Source organism: Trichechus manatus, unplaced genomic scaffold (assembly GCF_000243295.1).
Source record: "Trichechus manatus latirostris isolate Lorelei unplaced genomic scaffold, TriManLat1.0 scaffold00007, whole genome shotgun sequence".
In the NCBI taxonomy this organism is placed as follows: domain Eukaryota; kingdom Metazoa; phylum Chordata; class Mammalia; order Sirenia; family Trichechidae; genus Trichechus; species Trichechus manatus.
The window spans coordinates 2,221,595-2,240,534 of NW_004443943.1; the positions used below are offsets into that span (position 1 = coordinate 2,221,595).

General features: G+C 35.4%; 1 protein-coding gene across 1 annotated transcript in view; it reads left to right on the top strand.

Annotated features, from left to right (window-relative positions):
* Window positions 1–4,359: 4,359 nt before the first annotated feature.
* RTKN2 (rhotekin 2) overlaps window positions 4,360–18,940 on the top strand; it is an 81,353-nt gene continuing 66,772 nt past the window's right edge. The window contains exon 1 of the mRNA XM_023738662.1: window positions 4,360–4,739. Within this exon, the coding sequence (XP_023594430.1) occupies window positions 4,582–4,739 (158 nt within the window). The 5' untranslated portion in view covers window positions 4,360–4,581. The remainder of the gene's footprint in view (window positions 4,740–18,940) is intronic.

Genomic DNA, 18,940 nt, shown 5'->3' on the forward strand with positions numbered 1-18,940 from the left:
GGGGAACATCCATGTGAAGGCCTACAGAGAGAGAAAGCCTTCCCCTGGAGCTGACACCCTGAATTTGGACTTTTAGCTTACTTTACTGTGAGGAAATTAACTTCTCTTTGTTAAAGCCATCCACTTGTGGTGTTTTTGTTATAGCAGCGCTAGATAACTAAGACATGTGGTAAGACGGGACATTTTTGTCTTGTTCCCAATCTTAGGGGAAAACATCTAGTTTCTTACTATTTTAAGTATGATGTTAGCTGTAGGTTTTTTGTAGATGTTCTTTATCAAGTTGAATAAGTCCTCTCTATTGCTATTTTGCTGATTTTTTTTATCTTGAACAGATGGTGGATTTTGTCAAATGCTTTTTCTGCATCTGTTGATACGATCATATGACTTTTCTTCTTTAGCCTGTTGATGTGTGATGGATTATATTAGTTGATTTTCAAATGTCAAATTGGCCTTGCATACCTGGAATAAATCCCACTTGGTTGTGGTGTATAATTCTTTTTATACATGATTAGATTTGGTTTGCTAATATTTTGTTGAAGCTTTTTCATGTATGTTCATTAGAGGTATTGGTCTATAATCTTCCTTTCTTATAATGTCTTTGTCTGGTTTTAGTATTAGGGTAATAAAAACCAAGAAACCAAACCCACTGCTGTCGGGTCGATTCCAATTCATAGCGATGGTCTCATAAAATTAGTTGGTAAGTATCCCCTCTCCTTCTGTTTTTTCTGAAAGAGATTGGAGAGAATTGGTATAATTTCTTCTTTAAATTTTGGTACAGTTCACCCATGAAACCATCTGGACCTCATGCTTTCTATTTTGGAATGTTATTAATTGTTGATTCAGTTTCTTTAATAGATATAGGCTTGTTCAGATTATCTGTTTCTCTTTGTGAGTTTTGATAGATTGTGTCTTTCAAGGAATTTGTCCATTTCATCTAATTTATCAGATTTTTGGACACAGAGTTGTTCATAATATTATCCTTGTGATCAGTAGTGATGGCCTGTCAGTTTATGTTTGTCTTCCTGACTTTAAGTATCTGTAAGATAAAGACAGTGGCATAGGATTCTGTTTGACTTGATTGCAAGCAAACCCTTAGTCAGAAAATCAAAAAGGAAGAAATGGCAAGAGACGACTTTTCCCCCATCCTCTGCTCTTCCTAGAGACTTACATTCAAACACTTCTAAGAGGCCGTATACAAGAAAACACGCTTTTGTCATTGGTCCTAATCGTTCTTGACTTTTATCTGTCAGGCCATTATGGCTGAGGCAGCAGTAGTGATGATTTTGGCTCCCTGCTTCTCTTCTTTGAGGTCAGGGTGCATCATCACTGAACACTCATTACATCATTGTTCTCACCGTGGATAGCACTAGACATCATTTCTTTCCCCAGAAGCACTTCGCAGCCCTATTAACTAAAGACAACTCCCTTTGCTTCCTAAAGCCTAAGAGCTAGTCTGAATCGACCAGAAAAGATCTTTTTCTGCATGAAGTGTATATGTGTACTTAAAGAAGCGCATGGAGAATATAAAAGTGACTAAAACCACCCTTTCTTTGTCACTCTGAATACATTCAGAGCTGTACGTATAGTAACCCATTAATTCTGCTTGTGTCAGCCCTCCCAAAGCCACTTTGGTCACATTAGCCTGAGACCTGCCTCTGCAGGGGAAGTGGGGTTATAGTTTACTATATATGTTAATTTGGCTGGGTTATGGGTCAGCAAACTATTTCAATAAGAATCCAGATAGTAAATATTTTCTGTTTTGTGGGCCTTCTAGTTTCTGTGTTGAAATTACTCAATTCTGCCATTATAGTTTGAAGGTAGCCATAGGCAGTATAAATGGGTTTGTCTGTGTTCCAATACAACTTTATTTGCAATAGCAGGCAGAGGACAAGCCATACTTTACTGACCCCTGCTCTAAAGGATAGAATTCTAATACTAATATTTGATAAACATAATTTGTTTCCTTTTGAATATTAACTTAGTCTTACAAATAAGATTAAAAAAAAAAAGCTAGCTTTAGATTTCCTTTCTTCACTATTGCTCAAGCCTCTGTAGTTTTATGCTATCTTCACCAGTAAGGGTTGGAAAGAACACAGTCTTTACAGGATTAGAAACTCTAGCAGCTGAAACTGATTGCTCTGTGTAGCTGTTGCCACCTGCTGGTTCCATAAGGTTGTTGCAGCTTTCAAGACTGCTGTGGAATTTGAAATAGTCCGGCAGTGGCTTTCTACCCTGGCTGCACATTGAATTGTCCCAGGAATTTAAAAAAAAAGAAAAAGCTCAGGCCCCACTGCCAGAAATTTTAATTGGTTTGAGGTAGGTCACAGGCTTAGGTGTTTTTTATAAGGCCCTTCCTCTCTGCCCTAGGTGATTTAATGTGCAGCCAGCTTTGAGAAACACTGTGCTAGTTCAGCTGGCTGCGTCACTGGAGCATTTAAAAAGCAAAATTGAATTTAGTAGCACCAGATGGTATTTGTTTATATTTGAGTTGTGGGGTAAAGCTATTCATTCCAGCTTCACGTTGTTCCCTGTGTACACTCCCCAATACTAACCAGCTTGCCAGGGTATATTTCTATAGACATACGGGTCACATAGATAATTCTTATAATTAATTGCTAATTACATTAAAGAAGAATTTACTTTGGGACTGACAAGACATAAAAAGATGAAATGGAGTTGTTGAAATTCAATGATGTGTAAAGAAGAAAACCAGCAAATGGCTACATTTATATAGCACACCAGTTTTGAGTTACAACACTACATGAGAAGGTTTTTATGTGGTAATTACATGATGTAATTAGAAAAAGTAATTAAACATATCTGTTTTCTGCATGTGAATAGTACAGTTGATTGATTTGGATAGTCAAGTTAAATTGGTTACTGCAGCCTCTCTCTTTTTAGATCGTCTTTATAAAATTTTAGCTCTCCTAACTTTCAGCTTTTTTCTTTTTTGCCAAGATTGTCTTTTTCATATCTGAAACTTTTCTTATTATATTCCATTTATATTTTTTAAGTTTACATTTTGATCTAATTAAAAAGTAAACGATACTTCTCATTTTTTATCACAGAAGCTTAGGATGGTCACTTTACTTTTAGAAATAGACATACTGGAAGCAGTATTACATGTTTGTAGAATAGTGAAAAGTATCCTATGATTTATAATTTTAAAAATGCCACTGTGAATTAAATCAGGATGGTATAGTCAGTTTATAAAATTTTAATGTTGCATATAAAACTTGTATCTAAAAGCAAGCTATTATAAGATTATAGAATAAAAGACTTTCAGAACTAAAATGTTTTGGTAGTTTCACAGTGACTCTTAAAACTAAAATAAATGGCTCCAGAATGATATTCTAAATCTCTATCCCAGGTTGCCAAGGCTTCTGACATTTTCTAAACTCAGTGCTTTCACTCTGCTGCTTTGAAGATTTTATTTCCTCTGTTTACCGTGACAAATAGCCTGTCACCTCCTTGCTGCTAAACTTTGCCTGCTTTATTCAGTACCTGTTCTTTCAGAGTTCTTCCTCGGTTAACTCAGCGTCACCAACCACATCTTGCCATCCTGTAATGCAGCTTGTATAATGTCTACACATGCTGTATTGTTGATTAGTTAACGTGCCAGAACAAAGCACCATAAACTGACTTAAACAATAGAAATTTATTCTCTTACAGTTCTCGAGTGCAGAAGTCTGAAATCAAGGTGTGGACAGGGCCATGCATCCTCCGAAGGCTCTAGGGAAGAATCCTTCCTTGCCTCTTCCGTCTTCTGTAGTTGACGTCAGTCCTTGGCATTCCTTGTCTCGTAGATACATCACTCCAGTCTCTGTTTCCATTTTCACATGTCATTTTCCTCTTTGTGTGTGTCTCTCTGTGTTTTCACATGACTTTGTAAGGACACCGGTCATTGGGTTTAGAGCCCACCCTAATCCAGTATGACTGCATCTAAATTACATTTATAAAGACCCTGTTTCCAAATAAGGTCACGTTCACAAGTTCCCAATGGACATGAATTTGTGGGGGGACTTTATTCAACCTAGTATAGTTATGGTAAAGGAGCCTTGGTGGTACAACGGTTAAGTGCTCTTCTGCTAACCAAAAGGTTGGTGGTTTGAACTCACCTAGCGTCTGCATACGAGAAAGACCTGGTGATCTGCTCCCATAAAGATTACAGCCTAGAGAATCCTATGGGCCAGTTCTACTCTGTCACATGGGGTCTCTGTAAGTCGAAATCGACTCCACAGCACCCAATAACAATAATAGTTAAGGTAAGAACATGTAGCATTTCTCACCTTTGTTTCTGTTTTATCTAGTAGACTGGAAAGACTTCCTAGTAAAGTAAGGGATAAAAGATTTTGTAAGAGTATTTAAAAATAGGTATTTCTTTAATACTATCACATATTAAAACTTTGTTGCTTTCTCAATGTGGTATAAAATTATAATGACATTTAGTACATTTTCCTTCTACTAAGTGAAAAAAAGAAATGTTATAAAGTTGGATTTCTGATATCTTTTTAAAATAAGGTTTTTTTTCCTTTTGTTTAGGACTGCAGCATTCAAGAAAAAATTGACTTAGAAATTCGAATGCGAGAAGGAATATGGAAACTCCTTTCTTTGAGCACTCAGAAAGACCAGGTTTTGCATGCAGTTAAGAATCTCATGGTGTGCAATGCTCGAATACTGGCTTACACATCAGAGCTACAGAAATTAGAAGAGCAGATTGCAAATCGAACTGGAAGATGGTTAGTAGCATAGCTTACCTGTGGATTTTAATGTACTTAAATAGTTAAATTAAAAACGTAATATCATTTAACCTTAAGTACAAATGTCAAATCACCTAAACTTTTAAAAAATGAATAGACTGAACCAGCAACAGAGACTATAAACATTCTTTTGACAGTAGAGCTCAGAGTGAACTTACTATTAAAGCACCATTTATTGCTAGGTAGTTTTGTTGTATTCAGTACTCCAGACTGTAAAATGAAAGTGGTTAAGAAGCAAAGAAAGAGAAAAAGCTTTTAACAAGAAAGGACCAAGAGTGATAATTGAGTATAGAGAAATATAGATTTTAAAAAACTGATTGCTTAGAGATAGCTCTGGCACTACTGAAAAGTTTCTTTAGACATTCATGCCTATTGGGCTGGTCACAGTGCACCTCCATTAAATTGTTGAAAAGTAAAGTAAACATAGGTCAGAGAAAGGGATTTCTGTAAAAACAAAATATGATGGAGTTGTGATATAATAGAGACCTAGGTAAAAGGTGACCGATATTTATTACCTGGGGATAGGTATTTAATCATTTTGTGTCTAAGTGGCTTCATCAGTACAATGGGGATGATCATATTTACATTTTGAAAATTGAGATTATATACATAAAAACCTAATACAATGCCTTTTGCATCCTTAATACTCAACAAATATCCAATAATCTTCATTATTATCTGTCCCGAGCATTGTAAAATAAAATTATTCTAGTATCATAATCTAGGAAAATATTTTTTTGATAGGCATCCGTTGATTTAAGTCAGTGCCTCTCAAACTGAATCATATGTATCACTGGGAGATGTCTCAGTGAAAAGCTGTATCTCCCAGTGATACACGTGGCACATCTTTTTAGAGCATCCATTTTAAGCTAGTGCCTGAGAAATTTAGTATTGTGGCATAGTTTTGGGTTATGATGCTCTCTTACTATGGGGATTTATGTTCTTTATCCTCAGCCTTTATCAGGGTGTTTTGTCAAAGAGGCTCTGTTTCAGTGGAGAAGTTTGAGAAACACTGATTTAAGTAAAGAGCAAGACTAAGCATTCAATACTGTGTAATTTCTCATAGTTATCTGGAATATTCTTCTGATAACCATCTGCCCTCCATATTTAATGTTCTTTAAATATTTACAATGAATTGTTAATCAGTCATTTTCTTAATTCTGCATCATGACTTTTCTGAAGTTGCTGCTTTATAAAAATGTTAAATAAGCATGATTTCTGTTGGATTTATAAAGCAAAGATGGAGGAAAATACCTGTGACTCTTAACTGAAAATGTGTGTGATTTTCAGTTTCCTTACTGATTATCTTTGATAGATGAAAGTAGCTCTGTTGCTACACACACACATGCACACTCTTTCTCACACACACATATATTTGCTTATTGTTTCCTTTAATTATTGAATTATTTCTGGTATTTAAAAAGTCTCGAATATTATATATAATTTCTTTCATTTACAACTTCATTGTGTACGTACAGATATAAGCTGATCAAATGTAACTGGAGATTGTAGTATTTGCCTTCCATATTACAGAAACCTGATCTGAAAATTATGAGAGTCTTGTGATAGTTTTCTGAATTCCTTGAAAAGAGTGATGTAACTTACGCCATTTGATTAGTCAATCAAATATTTATCAAATATCCAGCATTTGCAGGACACTTTTTAAGTACTGTGCTATGGTGTCCAAATTTAAAGATCAGAATTTGTCAAAATCCGAGAATATATGTGTCTTACTTTCCTAGGGCTGCCATAACAAAATAACACAAAAGTGCGAGGCTCTAAAGAACAGTAATTTATTTTTTCACAGTTCTGGAGGGTAGAAGTCTGAATTCCTGGCGTCAGCAAGGCTGTGCTCTTTCTCTGTCAGCTGCAGGGAAAGATCCTCCCTTGTATCTTTCAGCTTCTGTAGCCATGGGCATTTCTTGGAGTTCCTTAGTTTGTAGACAGATCTTCACATGCTGTCTTCCCCTATGTGTGACGTTGTTTTTGTGTCTCCTCTTTTATGAAACACCACTTAGAAAGGATTAAGATTAAGACCCACCCTACTCCATTATGACTTCATTAATTTAACTGATAACATCTGCAAAGAACCCTGTTTCCCCAAACAAGGGTATCTTCACCAATGTAGAGATTAATACTTAAGTATATTTTTCGGGTGGGACACAATTCAGTCCATAACAATATGTATATTCAGCAGTCAAATATTTTGCCTTTAGAGGCCCAGCAGTCTGCTCCTTAGCATGGTTTTGATAATCTCTAAGATATAAAAAATGCTGTTTTTTACTTTGTTACCAGATTTATCTAAATCTATTAGTAAACTGGTTAAATAAATAGCAGTTTAATGAGAACACTAGTCTCACTTCTCAAAATTTTGAAGACAGCTATGTGGCCAACTGACTGGAAGAGATCTATATACATGCCAAAGAAAGGTGATCCAATGGAATTTGGAAATTATCAAACAAATCATTAATATCACGTGCAAGTAAAATTATGCTGAAGATAATTCAAAAATTGTTGCAGCAGTACATCAACAAGGAACTGCCAGAAATTCAAGCAAGATTCAGGAGACGACGTGAAAGGAGGGATATCATTGCTGATGTCAGATGGATCTTGGCTGAAAGCAGAGAATACCAGAAAGGTGTTTACCTGTGTTTTATTGACTATACAAAGACATTCGGCTGTGTGGATCATAACAAGTTATGGATAACATTGTGAAGAATGGGAAATCCAGAACACTTATACTTAATTGTGCTCATGCAGAACCTGTACATAGACCAGGAGACAGTTGTTCAAACAGAACAAGAGGATACTGCATGATTTAAAATCATGAAAGGTATGCCTCAGGATTGTATAGTTTCACCATAGTTATTTGATCTGTATGCTGCGTATATAATCCAAGAAGCTGGGCTATATGAAGAAGAACACGGCATCAGGATTGAAAGAAGACTCATTAACAACCTGCGATATGCAGATGACACAACCTTGCTTGCTAAAAGTAAAGAGGATTTGAAGCACTTACTGATGAAGATGAAGCCTTCAGTACAGATTACACCTTAACATGAAGAAAACAAAAATCCTCACAACTGGACCAATAAGCAACATCATGATAAACAGAGAAATATTGAAGTTGTCAAGGATTTCATTTTACTTGGATCCACAATCAAAACACCCATGGAAGCAGCAGTCAAGAAATCAAATAATACATCGCATTGGACGCATCTGCAAAAGACATCTTTAAAGTGTTGAAAAGCAAAGATGTCACTTTAAGGACTAAGATGTGCTTAACCCAAGCCATGGTATTTTCAGTCACCTCATATGCATGTGAAAGCTGGACAATGAATAAGAAAGACCAAAGAAGAATTGATGCTTTTGAATTACGGTGTTGACAAAGAATATTGAATATACCATGGACTGCCAGAAGAATGAACAAATCTGTCTTGGAAGAAGTACAGTCAGAATGCTCCTTAGAAGCGAAGGTAATGATACTTATCTCACACACTTTGGACATGTCACTAGGAGGGACCAGTCTCTGGAGAAGGACATCATGTTTGGTAGATGGTCAGGGAAAAAGAAGAAAACCCTCAGTGAGATGAACTGACACAGTGACTGCGACAGTGGGCTCAAACATAACGATTGTGAGGATGGTGCAAGACTGAGCAGTGTTTTGTTCTGTTGTACATAGGGTCGCTATGAGTCAGAACCAACTCTGTGGAACCTAACAACAACAACATTAGTGATCTGCTTAAATACAATTTAATGAGAACCCTAGTCTGCTTTCTCGTAACTTTTATAATAAAATGTAAAATAAATCAATCAATCTAGACTTTTTCATAGAAAAATCAATATGAAATAGTGGAGTTAAGAAACATCTGATGTAAGAATTAGGTCTGGATCTGCTAGATCATGAAAGATGGATAGGGTTTGGTTAAGTGAATAGGAGGAAAACAGCATTCCAAGAAAGAGAAATAGTAAAAAAAATAAAAGCTTAGGATGAAAGATGGGCTTGAATTATTCAAGAGCAGTAAAGAGGTATGTTTGGTTGAGCTGAGGCTCAAGCCAAAGATAAAAAGGAAGGATGAAGCAAGATTCAAGAAAGCGTAAAACATTGTGGAGTTAATTGGTATTCCGGAGAACCTTTCTGTGTGCCACGTGTTGAAAACTGAGAAAGGTATAACCTTTTTATTAAAGAGTAGGAAACTGGGACTCGCAAACATTAGATAACTTTTTCAAGGGTACACAGTAACTAAATGGCTAGAACTTGAACCCAGATGACTTAAAAGCCCATGTAATACCCCATCCCCACCCCCTAAGAAAAAGCCCATGTACTTTCTACTGCCTCAAGCTGCCCTGGTGAGCCTTTATAGGTCTTTACATTTATTTATCTAGCAATTATTTTTCCTTTATTGTTTTATTTTAAGCAAAGAGACATGATAAAAGGAGTGTTACAGGTAGGTTATTAGGCAGTAGAGTATTTAAAAGGGTGGTAAGAGAAAATATTAATTGAAATAACCAGTTTTTAGGGAAAATATTTAAGAACAGGTAGGCAGAAACAATAATGAAATAAGTTTTGAACAGAGAAATTAAAACTAGTGTGTGAGTTTCTTTAGGGCTTTTCTAATAGATCTTCATTCGAGGTACATGCTATGCAGAAACAACCTTTCTGCCAACAGTTTTCAGTCATTTCTCAGTTTGATGAATTTCTTTATTAAAGTAAGCAAATAACCTCACTTCATTTTACAGCCTTTTTAAACTATGAGCCCAGGAAAGAATTAAACCTTAATGTCCTATGACATCTTACATGAAAATGATTTAACTTCTGTATAGCTAGAATAGTGACAGTTTTGTACCATCCTTGGGAGAATTAAGAAAATAATCACCCTGGGTTAGACAAGGAGCCCTATTAAGAAATCTGCGATATAGTCTTATCAGTTTTTTTTTTTTTTTTTTTTTTAAACCACATATCTTTTCTGAGAATATTGGTAACTGGTTAAATGTTCCATTACCATATTCTAATAATGAGCAAGCACTTTGTTCTCCTAATTTGTGTTTAGGTATGAAACACCTTCTGTTACACTGCCTTTTTTTTCATGCCTGAATCTGTAAAAGATACTCAGCTTTGTGTATAATTTATAACTCAAAGTGAACCACAAAAGTGGAATGTAGAAAGCTTTGTGGGTTGGGTAGACAGTACATATGTGGGGTGAGGGATAGAGCACAGACTGCTTGCTGCCTCCGTTTAGAGGGTAGGATAGCTTGCTTAGAACAATCTATTAATTTACTGGTCTTAATTAGTAAACCACACAATCTCCCTAGCTTTTTCCTGCATGCTATAACCAGATGTATCTGCTGAAAAGACTCCTTGTATCAGTCCATTTCTCAAAAAAAGATTAATAGTTTCCCTTTACTAAAATTCCTTAGTCATCCCAAGATCTTTGTGCTCTGATCCCAAACTACTTTCATAGTCTTATCTCTTAAATTTCTACTTTATGACTTCAGTTTGGCCAAATACGAAACTTTTTCTACATTAAAAATATAAGGATAGTACAGTGAACATCATGTACATTCTCTACCTAGATTTAAGTTAATAGTTTGCCATATGTGTTCATGCTTCATCTGTATCCCCCAAACATTGGATTTTTCCATCTCCATTGCCTTTGCTTATGCTGAAGTGCCCTGTTTTCTATTCCTACTTAACAAAACCCCTTTTGTTCTGCAGCATCCAACCTGCATCAGTTTCCTTGACGATCATTTCTTCCTTTATGCCTGTTTTAAGGATTCAGAAAATGATTGTTTGCTTCCTCTTAGTTTTAGTAGCATCTGAACCATATCTCATTATAACATGCTACATTTTAATGGAGCCATTTATGAATATATCTTTGAAATTAAATTATAAACTTTTGGAGACAGGGACAATGTCTGGTTCTTATTTCTTATTAGTGAAATAAGATGGTATCACCACTCCCTTCATAGGGTTACTGTGATGATTTAGTGCCTGGAACATAGAGTCAAAGTCAAAGCTGAGGCAACTCAATTAATGTTGGTTCTCTTCCTCTTTCTCTATTGTTTCCTCCTGAACAGCCAACAGTGCTGTACACTTACGTAAGAACAATTTAACATGCACTTCATAGATAATATTTTTCCCTATCTATGTATATGATGAGTAAATAGGGCTTAGAACTTAAGAATCGTTAATTATATGCCAGTTGACTTTTTTTGGTCATTTCCTTCCATATTCTCAGGTTCTTACTGTCTTTTGGCCTAAGCCTCCATGTTCACCATATTCCAGATTGTCATTTACTCTCTATTTTGCCCACTTTTTTTAATCAACATTTTATTGTGAAATTTTTCACACATTAAAAAGTTGTAAGAATAGTACAATGAACATCATATATATTCTGCATCTAGAACAGTTAGTAGTGTACCATGTATGTTCATCCACTCTCCCTCTCTGTCTATACACACACATATACATTTTTCTTTTTTGTTGTTGATCCATTTGTAAATAAGTTGCAGGCAACATGGCATGTACAACTATATAGTTCGGCATGCATCTTCGAAAATCAAGAACATTCTTCTACATAACCAAAATGTAATTATTGTACGTAACAATATTAATCAAAATTCCATAAAAATCACCTAATATTCAGTCCATATTCAATTTTACCCAGTTATCAAAAGACAATTCTTTATAGTAATTTTTTCCCAAAACCCGGATTCAGTCAAGATTCATGCAGTACATTTGGTTATGATTCTTTGTTGTTGTTAGGTGCCGTCAAGTTGGTTCCGACTCATAGCAGCCCTGTGTACGTCAGAACGAAACACCGCCCAGTCCTACGCTATCCTCACAATCGTTACTATGTTTGAGCCCATTGTTGCAGCCACTGTGTCATAAGGTTTTCACTGGTCAGTTTTTTTAGAAGTAGATTGTCAGGTCCTTCTTCCTAGTTTGTCTTAGTCTGGAAGTTCCATTGAAACCTGTCTACCATGGGTGACCCTGCTGTTATTTGAAATACTGGTGGCAGAGCTTCCAGCATCACAGCAACATGCAAGCCACCACAGTATGACAAACTGGCAGACAAGTGGTGGTATATCTCTTTAGTCTCTCTTAATCACCGTACCTTTTTGTAAAATCTGCCTGCCACTAATGCTTTAGAGTCTAGACCTTAAAAAATATTGCACGTTCTGCATTTGTCTAAATTGTTTCCATATGGTATCATTGAACATTTCTCATACTCCCTGTTTTTACTGTTATTGGAAGTTAGGTTTAGAGACGTCATCAGACTCATGTTAAATCTTTTTTTCCAGAATTTTCTAGGTTATGTTAGGTACTATAAACTCCCCAAAGCCAAACCCTTGCCGTTGAGTCAATTTCTACTTATAGCGACCGTATAGGACAGAGTAGAACTGCCCCATAGGGTTTCCAAGGAGCAGCTGGTGGATTCGAACTGCCGACCTTTTGGTTAGCAGCTGAGCTCTTAACCACAGTGCCACCAGGACTCCATGGCATATATACTCCTAATTTGAAGCAATATGATATCTAGTTTTACTGCTCTATAAATGATGCTGAGTTTGATCCCTTGGTTTAGATCACAGTTACCAGCTTTCTCCTTTGTGATAGAATCGTCTTCCTTTGTGATTTATAAGCAATCTATTGGGACTGGGCAAATATTCTGTTATCCAACCACCTTTTACTTAATGGTTTCATCATCCAATTATGATCCTTGCCGAAATCATTTATAATGGGGGTTGCAAAACAGTGACTATCTAATTCTGTTATTCCTTCTACATTTGTTAGCTGATAGTCTTCTCTAAGGATATTATGCTGTAATCCTTTAGAAAATACTTTTGAGATTCACTGTGTGGTAGCATGTTCCTCTTAATTGGTAAGTAATATTTCACTGTGTGAATATAGCAGAGTGCCATTTCATCTTCCAGTGTTGACTCCAGTCCACCGTCTGCCTACCTTTGGTCACTTGCCAGGTCCTTCAGATGCTTGGTTTTAAAATGTTTTTTCTAGATTTTATATTGCTTTCTCTGGGAGAATTACTCCACTATGAGCTACTCTGCCATTACCAAAAGAGGAATTCATTTTGTTGCATCTTGATCAATAAATTTTAATTTTTTCCACTTTATGGAATATTTTGAGGTTTGCTTTGTGATTTAATATGGTCCATTTTCATGACTGTTGCATCTACTCTTGAAAATATTACGTTTCTTTATATTAGGGAACAAAGTTTATTATATATGTTCAAAAAATCTATATTACTGATTTTGTTTTTAAGGTCTTCTATAACCTTACTTATTTTTTGATCACTTGACCCATCTTGGACTGAAAGAGATAAGTTAAGCTTTTTTGTTGAGGTTTTTCTGTCTTTATCCATGTGTTTCTTGTACTTTGAATGTGCTACTGTAATATTTAGTACATTATTACTTGTTGTATGTTCATTATCATTTGCAGCCTTTAGCATTATAAAGTGTTCTTTTGTAGTTATTTTTATTGCTCTTGTCTCATGTAATGCTTTGGGACCTGAATTCTGCCTTGCCTGATAACAAGAGCACATCTCCTGCTTTCTTATTGTTTGCATTTGTTTGGTATTTCTCTGTCCATCCATTTTTAGCCTTTCTGAATCACTTTCTTGAAGGTGTGTTGTGGGGATATATGCCATTTAAACATGGCTGCACTATTGACAACTGCAGCCCCCACAGGCCTCTATGCTGTATACGACATGTTGGAGACTTGTCAGCGATAAGAAAGAGATTAGGCACGACTTGTTTTCCCAAACCTATTGTCCTGTTACTGATTGGCTTGTTTACCTGAATTCCTTCTCCCTTGCCAGAAACTTATTGTTACTCACCCAAAGCCCATTGTTCTGTTATTTGCTTCACTGCTTGCTGTATTGACTATAAATAGACTCCTGGGACTGGAGTCGGGGTTCGACTCCTCAGAGAGACCCTCCTGACCCCACTTCTTTGTAAGAGTTGTGGCATTGTATTGTCTCTGCCGCCCCTACATTCGGCACCGCTGCGACAGTGTTTCTTGTATTCATCCTAGGAGTTGGGTTTTACATTGTGAGTGAATTTGAAAATCCTTCTAATACCTAATACGAAAGTTAAGCCAATTTACATTTACTGATATGACTGATAGATTTGGTTTTAGTTTTGTCATATTCTTTATGTTATACTAACTATGTATGTGTACTTTTAATTATGCTCTACCTTTTACTATATGGCCTATTTCTTTTGATTTTTTTTCTAATTTAGGAAGGTTTTTTTTGGTCATAGTAGTTACTAGAACTTTATATTAAAAAAAAAACTTTGTATACTGATAACTTATACCCTTAGTTATTTTTTTTTCTTACTTAAAACCAAACCCATTGCTGTTGAGTCAGTTCCAACTCACAGCGACCCTATAGTACAGAGTAGAACTGCCCCATGGGGTTTCCAAGGAGCAGCTGGTGGATTCGAACTGCCGAGCTTTTGGTTAGTAGTCGAGCTCTTAACCACTGATTTTCTGCACTAAATGATAACATTTTGTTCCTACGTCTTATTTATGTAGAGATCAATGAATTTACTGTCTTTTCTCCTTTCTCTCCTTCTCTACTCTTTTTTTTTTAGGCTGTGTTATTTCTGCTTTGGGGTAGTGGGTAATAGTTACATAATAATCTTGCACTTGTATCTCCATCTTTGTTTTAGTCTTTGATCTGCAATTAAATACGTATAATGTAAAATGACTGATTTTCTTCCTTGGTAAATGACTTTGTCTTTTTGCCTGAAGGTGCAAATAGTTTTCTTTATTTTAAGGTCTGATAATTTTACTGGAATATGTTTAAAGCTGGTTATTTTGACTCATTTAGGGCCTTTTCAATATGCATATTCAATTCTTTCTTTCCAGAAAGTTTTCCCGAATTATAAATTAAAATATTAATTCTATCTCATTTGTTTTTCTTATTCAGGAACTCCAATTATGCATAAGTTGGATCTTCTTTGCCTGTCTTCTCTATCTGTTGCTTTCTCTCTGATCTTTTTTAACTATTTCACTGTTGTTCTTTTGATTTGTTATATTCCTATCCACTATGTCTATTCCTTAGTGTATTTTCAGTTTTATCTATTCTTCCTTGGACACCTTGCATCATTTTAATCTTCATTTCTGAAATAACTTTTTCTTTTTTTTTTTTTACCTTTTTCCCCCCTCACAATTTCTTTCCTTTTTCTTTCATTCTTTCCTCTTATTGCATATATGCCTATTGCTTACCCATTACTAGTCTGAGGTTTTAGATTTCAGATTTGTTGTTTTTTTCATATTTGCAATAGTTTGTTTAACTGCATTTATTGATTTTGGAATGTCATATTACAGTTTTTGTTGCATCATTTTTGGAGGGAGTTGATATGTAGAGTATTTTTACCAGCTGAAGAATTTTAGTTATTTTTGTTTTTATTCATATTTTATATGGATGTTGGGATCCTTTTTTTGTCTTTAATGAAATGTACAGAATTTTCCTGGGTTAGGTGATCCATGGGAGAAGGAATAGTAGAAGGGCTTACTTGGTTTCTTAGTTCAAGAGTGCTTTCTATTAGAGCTGTGAAGAACAGTTTCTTTAATAAATGGTGCCTTTCGGGATGTTGGTTGGTTGGTTTTCTAACTGTTTGATACTGTTTTGTTTATTGGTGTTTTTAATTTTAACTCCTTTCTTCTTTTTCATTTCCAAGCCTCCAAAGGACACTTTCTCTGTTGTGTCTTTCTGTTCTTCACAGTACTAATACAGAGTACTTTTGAAGCCCCTTTCTTTCAACTGTCCAGGAACTAGTACTATCATATCCACCACCAAGTCTTATAACCATTCTCTCTTTACCTAGGGGAGACCCTAAGTTGATTATTATTTGTGTTTTGCAATACCCACCTGACTCTTTACTTAGATAGGCCTCTAAGAGGTGACTTTCATGGTTTCAGATGTTAATTTCTCTACTAACATGTAAACTGAAGTTTATAGTAGTGTCTATTCTAGTTATGTTGTAGGGTGGGCTGTAGGTGATTTTATTTGCTTTCCTTGTTGATATAAAGGCTTTTGGAGAGTGTGTGAAGAAATTCTGGTTTAGGTGGCTACCATCATTTTACAGGAACTGAATAGTTATACTCTAATCACTTTAACAGATATGTTAGTGCCTGTTATGCATATGCTGCATGCTAAATACTGGGGTCAAAAATATAAATACTCACAAAGTAATCTTTGCTTTTATGTAACATTTTTTAAAAATGCCATACATTTAAAAAAATAATTCACTCAATAGCTCTGTGAAGTAGGTAGATACTTCCTCATTTTACAGATTAGGGTGCCGAGGCTAAGAGGTTAACTCCAACTCACTAACTAATAATTATTTATTGATGTATAAGATTCAAACCCAGGACTTTAGAGTCTAAATCTAATATCTTCTTCATCAAAATGACCATATTCTTATTTCACTTGATTCAGTATTCACTAAACATTTATTCAGTGCCTTCAGATATACAAACTTTTATGCCAAACATTGATGATACAGCAGTGTACAAAATAAGCAAAAATCCCTGTGCTCATGGAACTTATATTTTAGCGGTAATATTCTACTCCACTTCCCATCCATCTCCTCTTGTCTTAGCTTGGCTTTGTAAAAATAATACTAACTAAAGTCATTTATACGACCTAGTTATGCATATACCAAATAATTTGGAGAACAGTTACCTGGCCAATTGACTGGAAAAGATCCATATTTGTACCCATTCCAAAGAAAAGTGATCCAACAGACTGTGGAAATTATCAAACAATATCATTAATATCACATGCAAGTAAAATTTTGCTGAAGATCATTCAAAAGCATTTGCAGCAGTACATCAACAGGGAACTGCCAGAAATTCAAGCCAGATTCAGAAGAGTATGTGGAACGAGGATATCATTGCTGGTATCGGGTGGATCTTGGCTGAAAGCAGAGAATACCAGAAAGATGTTTACCTGTGTTTTATTGACTATGCAAAGGGATTCTACTGTGTGGATCATAGCAAACTATGGGTATAACATTGCAAAGAATGGGAATTCCAGAACACTTAATTGTACTCATGTGGAATCTGTACATAGACCAAGAGGCAGTCGTTCGAACACAACAAGGGGATGCTGCATGGTTTAAAATCAGGAAAGGTGTGCGTCAGGGTTGGATCCTTTCACCATACTTACTCAGTCTGTGTGCTGAACAAATAATCCGAGAAGCTGGACTATATGAAGAAGAGTGCAACATCAGGATTGGAGGAAGACTCATTAACAACCCACGATATGCAGATGACCCGGCCTTGCTTTCTGAAAACGAAGAGGACTTGAAACACTTCCTAATGAAGATCAAAGACTACAGTCTTTAGTATAGATTTCACCTGAACATAAAGAAAACAAAAATCTTCACATCTGGACCAGTAAGCAACATCATGATAAATGGAGAAAGATTGAAGTTGTCAAGGATTTCATTTTACCTCGATCCAAATCAATGCCTATAGAAGCAACAGTCAAGAAATCAAACGACGCATCACATCGGGCAAATCTGCTGCAAAAGACCTCTTTAGAGTGTTAAAAAGCAAAGATGTTACTTTGAGGATTAAGATGCGCCTGACCCAAGCCATACTATTTTCAGTCACCTCATATGCATGCGAAAATTGTACAATGAATAAGAAAGACCAAAGAAGAATTGATGCTTTTGAATTATGGTGTTGGCAAAGAATATTGGATATACCACGGACTGTCAGAAGAACAAACAAATCTGTCTTGGAAGAAGTACAACCAGAATGCTCCTTAGAAGCGAGGATGGCGAGACTTTACCTCACATACTTTGGACATATTATCAGGAGGGACCAGTCCCTGGAGAAGGACATCATGTTTGGTAAAGTAGAGGATCAGCAAAAAAGAGAAGGACCCGCAACAAGATGGATTGACACAGTGCCTGTGACAGTGGATCCAAACATAGCAACAATTGTGAGGATGGCACAGAACCGGGAAGTATTTCGTTCTGTTGTACACAGGGTTGCTATGAGTCAGAACCGACTCAGCAGCACCTAACAACAGTAATTATGGGTATCATTCAACATAATTGTGATTTAATCGTGCCAAAATAACTTCATGAGTTTTATGTGATTACTATGCTAAATAGTCTCTTATACTCCAGTTTCCTAGTTTATTGCTTATATACTGTAACTTAAAAAAGAAAGCATAGGTTGGAAGTGAAAATTATTTTTACTCTTGGTATTTCCACAATAAAACATGAAATATTTAGTGACGTTTCTGATTTTGTTTTTTAAGCTTTATGTTGTCTAGTATCTGTTCAAGAGAATTAGTTATGTCAAGATTTGAAGTAGAAGGCTTATTTGCCCAATTTAAGATATTTTTGAAGCTGTTAATTTTATGCCACATAGTTTTAGGATGGTTTAAAATTTCACATTAAGCGTTTTGAGTGTTTTAGTTTTCACTTATGTGCATAAAGGTGAAGGATTTTATAACCTGCTTTCAAATAATAGAATACTATTTAAAATTATTTTAGTTCTTCATTAAGAAAATATGAAATATTTTAATCATTGTGCTTTTTCCCATTACAGCTTGTTAATTTTGGGAAAGAAATGCTATTTTAAATTCCTGTCTAGAAAGTATAAATTAGGATAATGTTTATTTACTCAATTTTAAAATAGTTTTTGAGCAACAAAGTGGCTAATTGGCACCCTCTTTTGGTCATTTTATTTACCTACAGGGAGAAATATCTTAGAAGTAATAAAACAAAGTTAAAAATTTGTCCTTTATATGCTTACCCCTGTCTTTTAAATTTCCTATCCTTACCTAGATAACTCTCTAAATAGGGTTCATAAGAATAAGGCACAGTATTATTCAGCTGGCTTTTGTTTAGGTAATTTTGTGGGTATTTGCTTTTTCCTCAGGCTAGCTCTCTAGTTGTAGCATTCAGAATTGGCATTAACATTGCAGATTTTCAAAACAAGCATTTGTTTAACTGTAACAGACTATTAGCTACAGTAGCACATTATTAAACAGATAATGTTTAATAATCTTATTGTCAATTTGGATTAATTAGAAAAACATCACATTTTAGCACTAAAAATAACAGTTCTGGGAGATATTTGAATTGAAAGTAACTCAAGCTTCAGAAAGTTGAAGCTGAATTTCTTC